The sequence below is a fragment of the Patagioenas fasciata genome, chromosome 2 (genome assembly GCF_037038585.1).
Source record: "Patagioenas fasciata isolate bPatFas1 chromosome 2, bPatFas1.hap1, whole genome shotgun sequence".
NCBI classification, from domain to species: Eukaryota; Metazoa; Chordata; class Aves; order Columbiformes; family Columbidae; genus Patagioenas; species Patagioenas fasciata.
Window position 1 is genome coordinate 128030223 of NC_092521.1, and position 13556 is coordinate 128043778.

The following is a 13556-nucleotide window of genomic DNA, read 5'->3' on the forward strand; positions in this document are numbered from 1 at the left end:
TTACAAGTTGCAGTACTAACATATCATTGGCTAATTTTGCTATCATCAATGTTACTCTTTTGCTTCCTTCTCTGTCACAGGTACACCTTAGTATCTCCAGATACTCCTTTATTCCTGTCTTTCTCATGGGTAGACCTTAATATCTTCAAGTCTAATCTCAGTTCCCATGCCCTCCGTCTGGGAATCCACGGACCCACCGTAGTCCCCCACAAAAGTATTTTAAGTACTTTTATGTAAAAGGCGGTTTATTTACTTTTATAACACTGTCGCCTGCCAAAGGAGATCCTGAGAGCCCCGTGTGATCAGGAGGTCCAACCTCAGAAGCGGGTCAGGATTGCAACGCGGTTAACATCTCCAGAATAAAGCAGTTCAGCAGCTCCTGTAACTTCACCGATTCCAGACGGGGCAGGACCCGCACCCCACTCTGGCCCTTTAAGGCCCGCCCCGCCCCCTCCCGGGCGCAAAGTTTGAGGGTAGTGACCTCACAGCTCCGGCTGCGCATGCGCACTTCGGCGCGGCGCTGCCCGGCTGGGGTGGGTGGGGGGGGTTGTGGTGCGCGTGCCAGGGTGGCGGGATGGCGGCCGCCGTGGGTCTCTCTTCCTCGCCGGGTTCCCCCGCCGTGAGCGAGCTCTGCTAGAACGGGCGGGAGATCTTCCTGGAGGCGTCGCGGCTGCTCCTCACCTACGCGGACAACATCCTCCGGTGAGCGGGGGCGCGGCGGGGGAGCCCGGCCTCTGGGTCGCCGTCCTGTCACGGCCGGCCCGGTGTCGGTTGGCGGGGCGGCGGCTGTCAGGAACCTGCCGCTTCAGCCCCGGGGGCCCGCGCTTCGCCTGCCCCTCTTGGTGGGGGGCAGGGGCTCGGCGGTCTGAGGGTTCGGCCCGGTTCCCGGGCGTGACTCGCTGGTCGCGGCCGTGCGTGGGCGCCCAAGGGGTCTGAGGGCACCGCGGGCCGTCTTTCGAAAACGCAGGCCGATTGTCAGTTTAGTAATTCCTGTTTTCTGTGGTTAATAAAGATTTAGAAGCAATTTATCATAACGTATTCGGAGCAGTTTATTTCCGGGCTTACAGACAGACCGTCTCAAAGATGAGCCGTGCGATTCGATTTTGTTATGTAATGCTGAAGTTTGAAAACATCTCGCTTCTTTTTGTCATTATTTAAAAATAAGATTGTCTCTCACATTATGTATGTAGTGGCTTGGATTTTTATTGATTTGTTGCTGGTTGGTTTGTTTTGGAGGCTTGTTTTTTGCGTTACACATAGAAGCCTGCATTGGCCGTGATTCTGCAAGTGTTTAAACATCTCAAATCAGTAGATGCATAACAAGCAATGCTAAAATAGTTACTTGATTTTTCTGTTGCCTTTCTCTTCTGACTCAGTAAGATTGGTATCAAGAGTTAATTATACTTGGATTCTTGGGAGGTGGCTCTGTAGAGTATATAAACACACCAATATGTGCAGTTGACCTTGATGTCATCCAGCAACTCAAGATGTATGAGCTGCCTCTCCTTGTCTATATCTGGTTTGTCAATCATTTGCAAAAACTGTTCTGTGTGACACAACAGTGGGCCCTGGGCTCACTCCTTTTAAAGAAAGAGGTGAGAGAAGAAGGTTTAGAAGAGTTGAAAGAGGAAAGGAGAACTGAGAGGTAGCTCTTCAAGAAGCAAGGAGACCATGGTGGTTTAGCCCGTGTACCAGGAAGTTTAACATAATTTCTGTAGTGGCCCTAAAACCATCCAGTGTCATGCTGAGGAGTTCAGTTAGAATGCTACCAGCTGGAGGGGGATGTGAAGTTGTCATTAAGTGTCACTGCAGACTAAGGCCTGCTGGCCAGGCTACCAAACACGTATTTATGGACTTAAGTTGCAAACTAAAATTTAGAACAGGTTTTTAAGTCTCAAATGCAGAAATACATAGATGAAGTAAAAGTTTTAGATAGGTTTCGTATTCTGTCTGCATAGTGTGAATGAAACTAAACTTTAAAAAAATATCTTATGGATGACTAATGCTGCTTAGTACAGTTATCCAGCTTTCAAGTGTTTACTTAATTTGCAACCATTATTAAAACTTTTAATTTCTTCAGGAATCCTTATGAAGAAAAATATAGATTAATTCGAATTGGAAATCCAGCATTTTCCACGAGGCTGTTGCCTGTCAGAGGAGCAGTTGAATGTTTATTTGAGATGGGGTTTCAAGAGGTGAGTATAATTTAGTCATTTCTGGTGCCTTCATCAGCTTACACGCTAAAATTTAAAATTAGATTTTTTTTTTTCTTCTTTCACCGTTGCAAGGAATTAGATTTTAACCCAATTGCTGTTTTCTTCATTTTCTTTCAATCCTTGTTTGCAAATATCTGTATGTAACCAACAGAAAATGTAGGTGAGGCTACTTTGGTAATCTGTTGGAGCTAGAGCTAACTTGATCTGTGATAGGATTGGTTTTCTGATGTTCAGGCATGCAACTAGTTTGCTTAATGGTCAGATATGTATCCATGCTGGCACAAAGGAAAAGGTGGGAAATGGGGTGGAAATCTCTTAGTAGCAGCCCACTATTAGGTGGCTATCAGACAACAGTTTCTGTATTGTAGATCTGTGTGTTGAAACTGTAATTTGGAATGGGTGCGAAAAAAGATCCTGCTCTTCTGCTGCTTATTCTTACCAGCAGTAGGGCTTGTGTGCCCCCACGGTGAGTTAGATAAGGGAAGCTGATCTGGTTAAAAAATAATCCCCCGAAACAACAACAAAAAAGAAATAGTTTTCAGACAATTCACAGTGTAGCCGCACAGGTACTAGTGTTGTCATGATGGCAGTGGAGGACAACAGACTGTTGAAGTAGTGGGAGGGTGGGATTTTTACCAATTTTAAATAGTTATGAAACTGTATCCTAGAATAGTTTTGAATGAATCTTGATTCTGTTGCAGTCAAAAAGAGTTATTTCGAAGATTGTTTTGTGTCCTCAAATGGTCCCTGTCTTGCTGCTAAAGCTTGAAGCAGCCTTTGAAATTACAGGAGAGCTGGGGTTAAAAAAACAACTCTTGCTCTAGCTTTGCTTTAATTTGTCTATTTAATGCTGCCCTTTTGTATGGGTATATACATTATGTTATGTAAGTCCAGTTGTCATGAGACCTTTGCCTTCTTTTCTGGTGAAATTTATTAGTGTAGTAGTCCTAATGTTAAAAAAAAAAAAAAAAGAAAAAAAAAGAAAAAAAAAGTATGCTGAAAGAAATTATAACTACAGGGGGATAAATGGTCTTATTCTCATGCTGATGTTCAGGACATGACTTTTAATGATGTGTTTTGGCTAAGAGGTAGTCAATCTAACTAGTGAAGCACTCAAGCAGTTGTAACAGTCATTTTAAACACATTACAAAGTGCTGCTCTTGCTTCTGTCAGATTTTTAAAAGCATTTTGGCTCAGTCTTATGGTTATTGTGTCAACTGAGGCTGGAGCTCACAGACTTCTCTTCAACTGTGATAACTAAAATTTTTCCGTCTTTTGTGTCTGTGTGGTAAGCCAACTTTTTCAATTAAAAATTATGACACTTCCACTGGATTTATACATTCCATCTAGTTTTGTGACAATTTTAAGTGTTAAAGTGAAGCCCTGTGTTTGCAATGACAGGTGACCCAAGGTAGCTGTGGATAAACAAATTACTCAGTTTAATAAATACAAGAGCTGCAGTGGTAGAAACTGAAACTCTTGAACTATGAATGTTTCATGATATTCATGGTTTTGGTAACCTATTTCTTCATGTTAAGTGTGCTGATATTTGCTTCTGTCATAATTACTGAGCTTTTGTCATGCTACCAGTAATCATTTTTCAATCAAAAATAGGAGCCCAGAAACCAAGCTGGGTGCAGGTCTCATTAAGAATAATATTTCCTATCTGAAAACTTACAAAGCCTAAAAGGTATTGTACAGAAGAGAATTCCCAGCAGATGCTGTTCTAGGGGCTTGTTCCCCCAGCATTGCCTGTCCTTCTGCATTGCCTAGTGTTTCACTGTTGTACTGTGAGAACTGAGCATTTGTTGTTCATTTCTGTTGCTGCTTTCTCTGCCAAATCATAATTGCATTGTCCATGTGTGGCTCCGCAGAATAAGTTGCTAACAAAAGCACGTTGTTATGAGCGCTTTTTCTCTAGACTGACTGTAGCTTCTTGATCTAAAAGCTTCTGCTGTGGGGGACCTAATCCAAAAGCTGGATCCTGCTAAGCTTTTGTATGCTAGTTTCCAGTAAACGGTACAACTGTTAGCAGTGCATACAAACTGCTGACTAGCTTAGACCTGCATTAACTGCTGAATTAATTTGTCTAAATTTCAGGGAGAAACTCACCTGGTTTTTCCTAAGGAAGCTTCGATTGAGCAGCTACGTAAAATCAGAGACTTAATTGCTGGGGAGAGGAGTAGCAGACTGAATGAGTCAAATCAAATCATCAGATCAGGATCCTCTGAAACTATGGCCAGCGCTCAGACAGTTGCACATCAGCCTTCAAGACCTGCTGACTCTTTTCTTGCCTCTGCCCGTCAACAACCAGAAACATCACTTGTGCAATCTCTTGAAATGGTAATTATAACCTCAAAACTTTGTAGGTGCACTAATCTTGAGTATAAAGATTGAAGAAGGTTAACAGTTGGGACAGGCTTCTCAGGAGGCGGATGTTTTCAAGACCTGACTGAATAAAGCCCAGAGTAACTTGGTCTGACCTAATAGCTAACCCTGCTTTGAGCAGGATGTTGAACTAGAGGAATTTCTAATTTTTCCAATGGTTTCTGAAGTTATTGAGTGCTTTTTTTGGTTTTTGTCTCTGTTCAACTTCAACGTGAAATATGCCATAAATAGAATATTAACAAGGTATTTTGTTGAAAGTTTCTTTAAATGTTTTATTGATCAAGGTGTCATGGAAAAAAAAAAAAAGCAACTGATTTGTATTGGAACAATAAGGAACAAAGGGTGAGAGGGGTAAGTTGAGACTAGGGCTGTCTGCTGTGTTTGGTATTTGAGCGCCAGTAAAAGAACAGGACCATAACAGTTATGTTTATAATTGTTGGCATCTCAGTTAATTCATTAGGACCTGTATGTGTAGCCCGTGAGGACTTTGCTTCACATGAGACTGTTGTGAGAGAGAGGAATTTAGCCAGGCCAAGGACAAATCTGTAGTTGTTTGGGCTGTTTCTGTGTCTAAGAGGTTGAGATGGAGTTCCCTATCAAGACAGAGAGGTGGAATCCTTCATCTGATGTTACCAGGCCTGATGGGAGGAGACTCTTAACACATCATGCAACTTTGAAAAAATATGTTATGCCTTTGATAGAAGGTTTGAAAGATGCTTTAGTATGACTTTCTAAAAAGCTTTGCCCTGAAGAACCAATATCACTTCAGTCTTAAAAGTTGATGTAAGATGAATCCTTCCAAAAGCTTGCTTCTCATACATCCTTAAATGGAGTTTGTCTCTTTTATGTGGTATTATCAGTATATTGTTGAGTGCTTAACTATGACATACTGTTTCTTCCCAGTACCTATCCAAGATCAGTGGAAGAGAAATGGCAAAGCACATTGAACTGATGGCTTTTTGGGAAAGAGAGCACTCTGACCCATCATCACCCATAATGTCCTTTGGGAAAAATTGACCCATTTAGTCTAATTATTTTAGCATGCCAGTAGTTGCCTTTGAAATACACTGTCTAGATTTATTTGAATTTTGATCTGCTTCTTGGGTTTTACTGTTTCAGCTGCTTCTGTAATGATGGCTGGAAGTGATTATGAAACCTCTAGAGTGACTTGCTGAAGTACTGGTTGGTACTGGAACCTTTAAATGTTGTGTTGATCTTGGAATGAGAAAAATGCTGCAGATCTCAAGTTGGTGTTTGATGTAGTCTGAGGCTAATCCTTCTCATTTGTATTTGTTCTGCCCTGCCCTGACTTATGCAAGCCATCAGAGTTGTGAATCCATTTCTCTGCAATTATTCTTTTTCCATACTTCTTGAGATTCAACATGAGTGATGGGACCAAACTTATTACAATTTAGAGACATTGCTAATGCAGTGTTGGCACTTTCTTAGAATGCTGTATTTCAGCTGATCACATCAGGGAATTATACTGCTCACTCTGAGCCATTGAATTTGGTGTGTATAGTCTGGGTTGATTGGAAGGAAGTCCATAAAATTCCTCCTAGCGATGACTTGCACAGCAGTAGGCGTTGGTTTTTCAGCAAGTATACTGCAGAGCTATAGTTGTATTGTTGCATGTGCTACTGTCAGATGTTTGTGAGATTTAGAGTGGGTTTTATCATGCAAGCATTTTTATTTCTTGCCTGTGTGTTACACCTGTGATTTGTGGGAGTCCTGATAAGCACAGGGAAAAGCAGATTACATGTGGCAGCACGGGAATATTTCTAATTTGTACTGTTCTAGGGACCTAACCCATTGCTATTTTGAGTCATCTCTGGCTCTTCTGTTTCCTATCATAAGGCATTCTTGAGACTTGGAGAAAGGAAAGCTATGGCTAGTCACTGTTCTGGTGGATGGATTCTGATACCTTCCTGGATGGCATAGTGATTACAGGAGGAAAATAGCCAAACTTAAATTTGCAGTGAGGTTCTTGCCAAAGAATCTGGGAGACTTTCTGCTGTGCTGAGCAATATCTCTGAACAGTCTTTCAGGAAGCTGACAGAACATGAAGATTTATAAGGCATTCGCAGTCCTTAACTTCCCTTATTTCTGTTCTTTCAACTTGCATTAAAACAAATCTGAACACAATTGGGTTTGTGATGCTAAACCAATTACCTACAGCTGATGAGCTCCAGGAACAGCAAAACCAGTTCTGTTCTGTTCCAGCAGTTATGAAAAGTAAAGACCGGTCCCATAGTACTGTCCAGCATCAAAATAATCCCTCCTAATTTAAATGTTCCTTTGAAAGAAGTCTTCTGCAGTGTTCTCACATCTGTGAATTGTGTTGCATTTGCTGCTAGCACCTCAGGAATGTGTGGGATTTTTGATGTAACAAAGGTGGTAGTTAATGAGGCTAAAGAAGCATGAGCTAGTAGTGCAGAAAACGTAATTTAGTATTGTCCCAGGCCTCCCCCCAAAATATGTGAGACTCTTAATTTTAAAATCCCATTTCAATTCATGTGTTGTCCCTCTTTAAATGAGAGTAAATAGTTTGCTCAGCTGCTAATTCCATTATTATTAACTTGAACTATTTATCTTAGTAGATACAGGTGTACCTTATTGGGTGTAACATGTAGTTGCCACCGAGTGATACTTAGGATAGCTGACTGAAGAAACCTAGTCCTTATATTTGATTTGTAGTGAAATACGCTGCCCAGTATGTGGTCACAGGGCTATATATTCAAATCTGTGTCAGAGTAGAATTAGAACTAGAAACAGACAAGCAGTATTCATCAATAATGGAGTTCTGAGAACTGATGCAGCAGTGTCAAGGAAACAGAGTGAATTTCAGGTAAAAGGTGTCCAAAAGAAATATGGGGAGGGGGGGCTAGAAAGTAAGTAAAAAAAAATACCATCAGAAATGTCTTTTCTGAATCAGCATACTTGTCATTCACAACACCATTCAGAATGCTTGAAGATGAGAAAACTGGCTTTACAGTTTGGGTGGTGGTATCTGCAATTCTTATTAATGTCTTTAGAAATAAACATTTCACCTGTAAATAAATATATAATGGAACTATGAGTATAGAATTGTGACTGACTTAAACTGAAATAGGAGAGCTTGTTTCTTCCGGTTTACAGTGGAAGTTCAGAAATCATCTTGTGACTGAAAATCCTTTTGCAGGCTGCAAATATCTTGAAAACGCTTCAAACAAAATTTGAGCATCTTGTATTGATGTATGAGAATCCTTCTATTCAGCAGAAAGCACTAGATTCAATTCCCCTCCAGCAATTGAAAGGGAAGGCTCAGAAGAAACTAGCACAAGCTACAAGACTGGACAAAGGTAATGCTACCAATTTATAATGTATATGGAACTAGAAATATTCTTTCAAACATCTGGATGATGCCTATATCTGCTGTGCTTTAGATGTGTGGATCTGGTCATATGTCTGCAGGTTCCAAATGCTGTCTCTAAACCAGAATTACTTTCTTCCTGATTTTCTGCTCTTCTCTCTCCTCAGTTCTGTTGTGTTGTTTGGGGGTTTTTTGTTTGTTTGTTTTTTAATGTTTGTTGTGGGGTTTTGTTTGTTTTACTTCATTTTGGTCATCCATCCTTTAGTGTTTAGTATGCAAATTAGTAGTAAACAATGATGGGGAAACAAATGGGCTGAGTTTATACTGTTATATTCCTTGCATCTAGAGTGAAATAGCTATGACGAGAGGAACCTCTTGTTTGAGTAGTCTTTGTTTTGAAATTTCCAGAGTGCAATTTTCCCATATGTGCTACAATTCCAAATTCAGAATAAAATTTCAGAATGCTACTTCTCTTTTTAAAGTGATATTATTGGTGAGATTTTGCATGAGACCTTTCCAAGACATAACCTGATACAAGGAATCACTTTTCTGTTTAATGCATAAATGACTAGTGTTGTTCACATGACATCCTTTTGGAGCTAGAAGTGAAATATTTGTGGCATCAGTGGCTAAAATTTATGTTCGTAAATGCAAATCTGTTTTGGGTGTACAAAGTCTTTGTTGATTAAATATGACATGTTTCTATTTTCAAGTGACAGTTTTAGATTTGTTACAGCTATAGAGGGAATATTTTACTTGTACGAGAGAAATATTTTTTTAAAAATGCTTCCAAGGCCATATTTAAACCAACAAATCCTTATCACTGTGAATCTTTGATAGAAGACTCTGAAGCAATTCTGCTAACTTGAGGAGTGCTGTTGACTGGCAAACCAAAAATAAGTGCTTCTCATCATTTTTATAAATGACTTTGAGATGTCTTATGCAACCAAACACTGATATGTAATTCTGCCTTTGGCATTAGGGAACTTTTAGACAATGGATTTTCTTAGTAATTTTTCTTTTTTGTAAAGCTATACTGGGAAATAAGAAACCACACAAGTACAAATCATTCTCATTCCACAGCATAGGACAATGCATTGGGGAAAAGAGACTTAGCAGCAATAAATGAAAACTGTTTAAGTTCCTTTAAAACGGAAAATAAAGACATCCCTCTTAGACTCTGCCCTTATTCTGCTGTGCACATTATTAAAAGGGGCAGTAAGGAGGAGAGTGGTGTTCCCAGGTGCTTCTTCCCAAGCTATCAAGCTGGTCTATTCAAAATGGCTTCCAGACCTTAATTTAGATACAAATAAAGGGGAAAGGATAGAACTCCGCTGTTTTGGATTGTGACAGTCTGAAAACATTTTTAAAGAGTTTTGTGGAAACATTCCTTTGGGAATGGACTGTGTATGATCTTTGGTTTATCCCAACTGATGTATCAAGACTGTGACCTATGGGTGTAACTGCTTAGTGCTGGGGGACACTTGTTGTTAGGGCTTCCCTTGCAATGCATAATAAGTATTTTTGGCTTATGAAGTTCAGGAAGTTTGATCAGAAGTACAGACATTTTTTTACTGTTTCACTTTACCACCTTCCATTAGAAAGATGGATTGTGCAATCAAAAATAGCTGTGTGTCACAGATGAGTGTTTCTGTTCAAATAAATCACATTCGTTATTCTCTCCATGCAATGTTTTTCATGAAGGATTTAGTTTACAAACCAAGAGAAGAATATTCATATGGTAGCAGTCATATTTTCATAGGTGGATTCTGATTAGTATGTTGTTATCCAGGAAATGAGAATATGCTCAAAATCTTCTCGTTCACTTTTTTAGCAGAAAGTTTGATGATTTGAGGATCTCCATTTTGTAAGCAAGAACACCTTGTCTGAGTGTTTCAGCACAAATGTTTCTCATATCTAATAAGAAAAATGAAAATTTTACTACAATTAAAAGTTAGGTTTTCTTGCTTTGATTAACAGATGATCTTTTCTCATGAGCTTCATGGTCTTGGTAATGTGTGTTTAATAGAATTAAGGTCCCCACAGAGTCTTTTGTACCGAAGACTCCTGCAGCTTCACGGGAAGATGTGAATTGAGCTTAAATAAGCAAAACACATGTCTTAACTAGTCTTTCTTCACCATTCTGAAAGATGTACTAATGCACAAATTTGGCACACCTTCCTTCAATTTCCTTTAAATGGCGTCTTTATAAATTATTGTTGTGTTTTCATATTCACTAGTCAGATCTGTCTGTGCTGTAATTACAAGCAAGCTGTAGTACATAAAACAACTAGGTATTAATATATATGATTGCAGTGTGGCCTGGATGATGGAGTTAATATAAGGAGGACCTATCTGAAGGATTATGAATCTGAAGAGTATCTCTCTGGGCATGGGAGCAGAATATAGCTTTAAAGACTCTAAGGAGTTAGAAAGGATGGATCCTTTTTGAAAGAATGGCGTTTTTAATTTGTTAATTAGATAAAGTGGGGTTATTTCCAGGTGGAAGAACAGCAGTGTGTGTGAGTAGATTTGCAACACCTGTTGTGAACACAGGAAAATGGGCCAGAAGAGTCTGGTGGTTTGGTGGGGTGGAATTGCTTGGAGTAGAAAAGTAAAGACATTCTGTCTCTAGCTTGCATAAGCTGACAAAGGTGTTTATTTGCTGAATTTATAAACAAACTCAACTTTGTTGATATGATATATATGAATGTTGTACAGTAATTAAGCTGTGTTTGTAGACAAAGCCTGTTCATATTACACCTGGTTGTCTAAACTGTTGCTGGTGTCTGGTTCTTTGGGATTATGAAATCAGAGCAATTGTTCTTCCTAATTAATTAGCTAAGAATAGGAAAATAATACTTAGGAGCAGATAAAGAATTAACACTCTATCTTGAAGCCATGGAAGAATATGAGGAGCATGAGGAACTTCACCAGGCTTCACTGTCTATTTAACTTGTTTTTCTGAGCAATTCCTTATTCCCACTCATTCACTTATTCTCACTGTGGTGTTTAGGAGTGCAGTTTTTTGTTCTTTAGAGATACAGTTTGACATTATTCAATCTTGAGAATTTAGATTTTCTTTTTTGTGTGTGCTTAAGTAACATATGAAGCTTTTTTTATAATTAAACTTCTAAAATGTAATGAAGGCGCAGAGATGGTGATCTATGTAGATACTGGGAAGTTCAACTAAATTATATTTCCGTTTGACCTGTGTGTTGTGTAAATTTTACAGGTGCACATGTGAATGAAGAGGACTTCTTGTTGTTGGAGCTCTTGGACTGGTTTAAGAATGACTTTTTTCATTGGGTAAATAATCTTCCTTGCAGCAGGTGTGGTGGGCAGACACAGCCTAAAAGTGACTACCTGTTGCCTACTGCTGATGATCTAAGGTGGGACGCCAGCCGAGTGGAAAACCATTACTGTGACCAGTGTCAGTTGTGTAACAGATTTCCAAGGTGAGCATACAAAGATTTGCTTTGGCTTTTTGTCTTGTCTTTCCAGAGACAGGTTTGTATTTGTACATTTTTTGAACAAGTGATAAGTTGTTGATCAAAAGATTAGGAGAGTGGTTTTAAGCAAGATGACGGTTGATGAATCTGCAATAGCTCTATAAAATAAAGCAATATTTTGTTTTTTAAAAATTGCTAATGTTATGTGGCCTTGTTCTGAATATTTGACTGATTTTCCTTTTTTTTACTGTTAATTTGATACAGTAAAATTTCTAAATAAAGTATGTTAATATTGGCAAAGTATGTGGATAGGTTTTTCTTGTTTCAAGAAAAGCTTTCACTTCTATAGGAGATCACAAAGGATAATGCACATCTTTTGCCAAGTCTATAGCAAAAGAGCAAATATCAGATTTGTTGATATTTTTGCTAACTATCAAAAGGACCAGCATAAAACCCTGTATTTTAAGATAAAGTTTAAGTCACTTTTGAAAACTGAAAAAAAACCAGATTTGTTTTGGTGCTGTGATAAACACAGGATGGAGTTATGTGGGTCAAAGTATTATAAAAACATTCTTCTCTCACTTGTTTTGTGCAGTAGAGCGATCATTTCCATTGTCTTTTGTGGACTGAATTATACTGAAAAGATTTTAAAAGGTGAAATGTATTTTCAGTTATTCTGGCTTGGTTTTGTTTTTATCCTGTAGGTATAATAACCCTGAAAAACTTCTGGAAACCAGATGTGGACGCTGTGGCGAGTGGGCCAACTGTTTTACACTGTGTTGCAGAGCTGTAGGCTTTGAAGCTAGATATGTCTGGGACTGTACAGGTATCAGTGTTCTAGAGTATTGTAACTTTAATGAAAACCTACGCATAGTGACGTTATATATTTTATGGTTCTCAGATTATATTAGCTATCAGACCACATATAAAGTTACGGATTTCAGCAAAGACAGACAGTATAAGTTTGATTTCCTGTATTGCCTGATGAGGAGAAATATAATTCTGCAAGTCAGGTTAGATGATTGACTTCAGAATGATACAATCTTAATGATCCTAATATAGAAAGAGAAAGCTCTGGTAAATTTTCTGAATGTAGCTGAACATAAAGCATGTTATTTTGGCTGTTCCATCATTTAATAAATCAGGAAAAACTACAATATTCTGCAATATTAGAAGAGAAAATTTATCCTTATAATTCATTGTTTATTCTTGGCCTTTGTTATATAGATCATGTATGGACTGAAGTATATTCTTCATCTCAGAAAAGATGGCTTCACTGTGATCCCTGTGAAAATGTCTGTGATAAACCTCTTCTCTATGAAACTGGATGGGGAAAGAAGCTCTCCTACATATTTGCATTCTCCAAAGATGAGGTAGGATTAATTATGTTAATAAAAAACAAAATTGCCCTGAGGCAAGTGTGTGGTGTATTCCATCTTAGCATGTTTTCCAGAATTATTATAGAAAAGCATACTTTGGTGAGCTAGCCTCTTTAAGTGAAGCAAGATACATGGGAATTTTTGGTTGCTTTATTTTCTTCTTCAATTTGTGCTTGAGGTTGTTGATGTCACCTGGAGATACAGCTGTAAGCATAAAGAAGTACTCACTAGAAGGACGGCACTCAGTGAAGCTACACTGCGTGAAACAATTAATGCACTAAATAAAACGGTACGTAGCTTTTCTTAAATGGATTTCTTAAGTGAAACATAAGCGTCTTTATAGAATGTGAAGTCCTTGAGAAAAAGATTGCATTTGGTAACCGGATAGGAATGTCCATGTGCTATGCAATGTAAAATGCTGCTAAACTATACAGACCTTGTTTTACACTGAATACATAAGAATGAGTTACAGTGCTGAACTTGGGTAAAATAAGTTAAAGAACGGTAAATAAAAGGATTATTATATAATCTCTTAGATAGTCAAATGTATGTGTATTTACAATGTGTATGTGTATATATATGTAAAATATATACTGTATATGTATGTTTTCTTGATGGCTTTGGAGTAGGCTTGTACATCTACAGATGTCAAGGGTAAACCACAACTACTTTGCAGCTATGCAGACACCTTGAGGGTGGCTGAGCATTTTCCACATCAATAATGCTATACTTTAAAAACAGCAGTATTTATAGTTATAGGAAATGTAGG

General features: G+C 38.6%; 1 protein-coding gene across 1 annotated transcript in view; it reads left to right on the forward strand.

The window, feature by feature from the left end:
* The first annotated feature begins 530 nt into the window (after positions 1-530).
* Positions 531-13556, forward strand: part of NGLY1 (N-glycanase 1) — a 37077-nt gene continuing 24051 nt past the window's right edge. The window contains exons 1-8 of the mRNA XM_065832430.2: positions 531-702; positions 2081-2195; positions 4317-4559; positions 7786-7945; positions 11192-11414; positions 12113-12234; positions 12636-12781; positions 12966-13076. Of these exons, the coding sequence (XP_065688502.1) occupies positions 2181-2195; positions 4317-4559; positions 7786-7945; positions 11192-11414; positions 12113-12234; positions 12636-12781; positions 12966-13076 (1020 nt within the window). The 5' untranslated portion in view covers positions 531-702; positions 2081-2180. The remainder of the gene's footprint in view (positions 703-2080; positions 2196-4316; positions 4560-7785; positions 7946-11191; positions 11415-12112; positions 12235-12635; positions 12782-12965; positions 13077-13556) is intronic.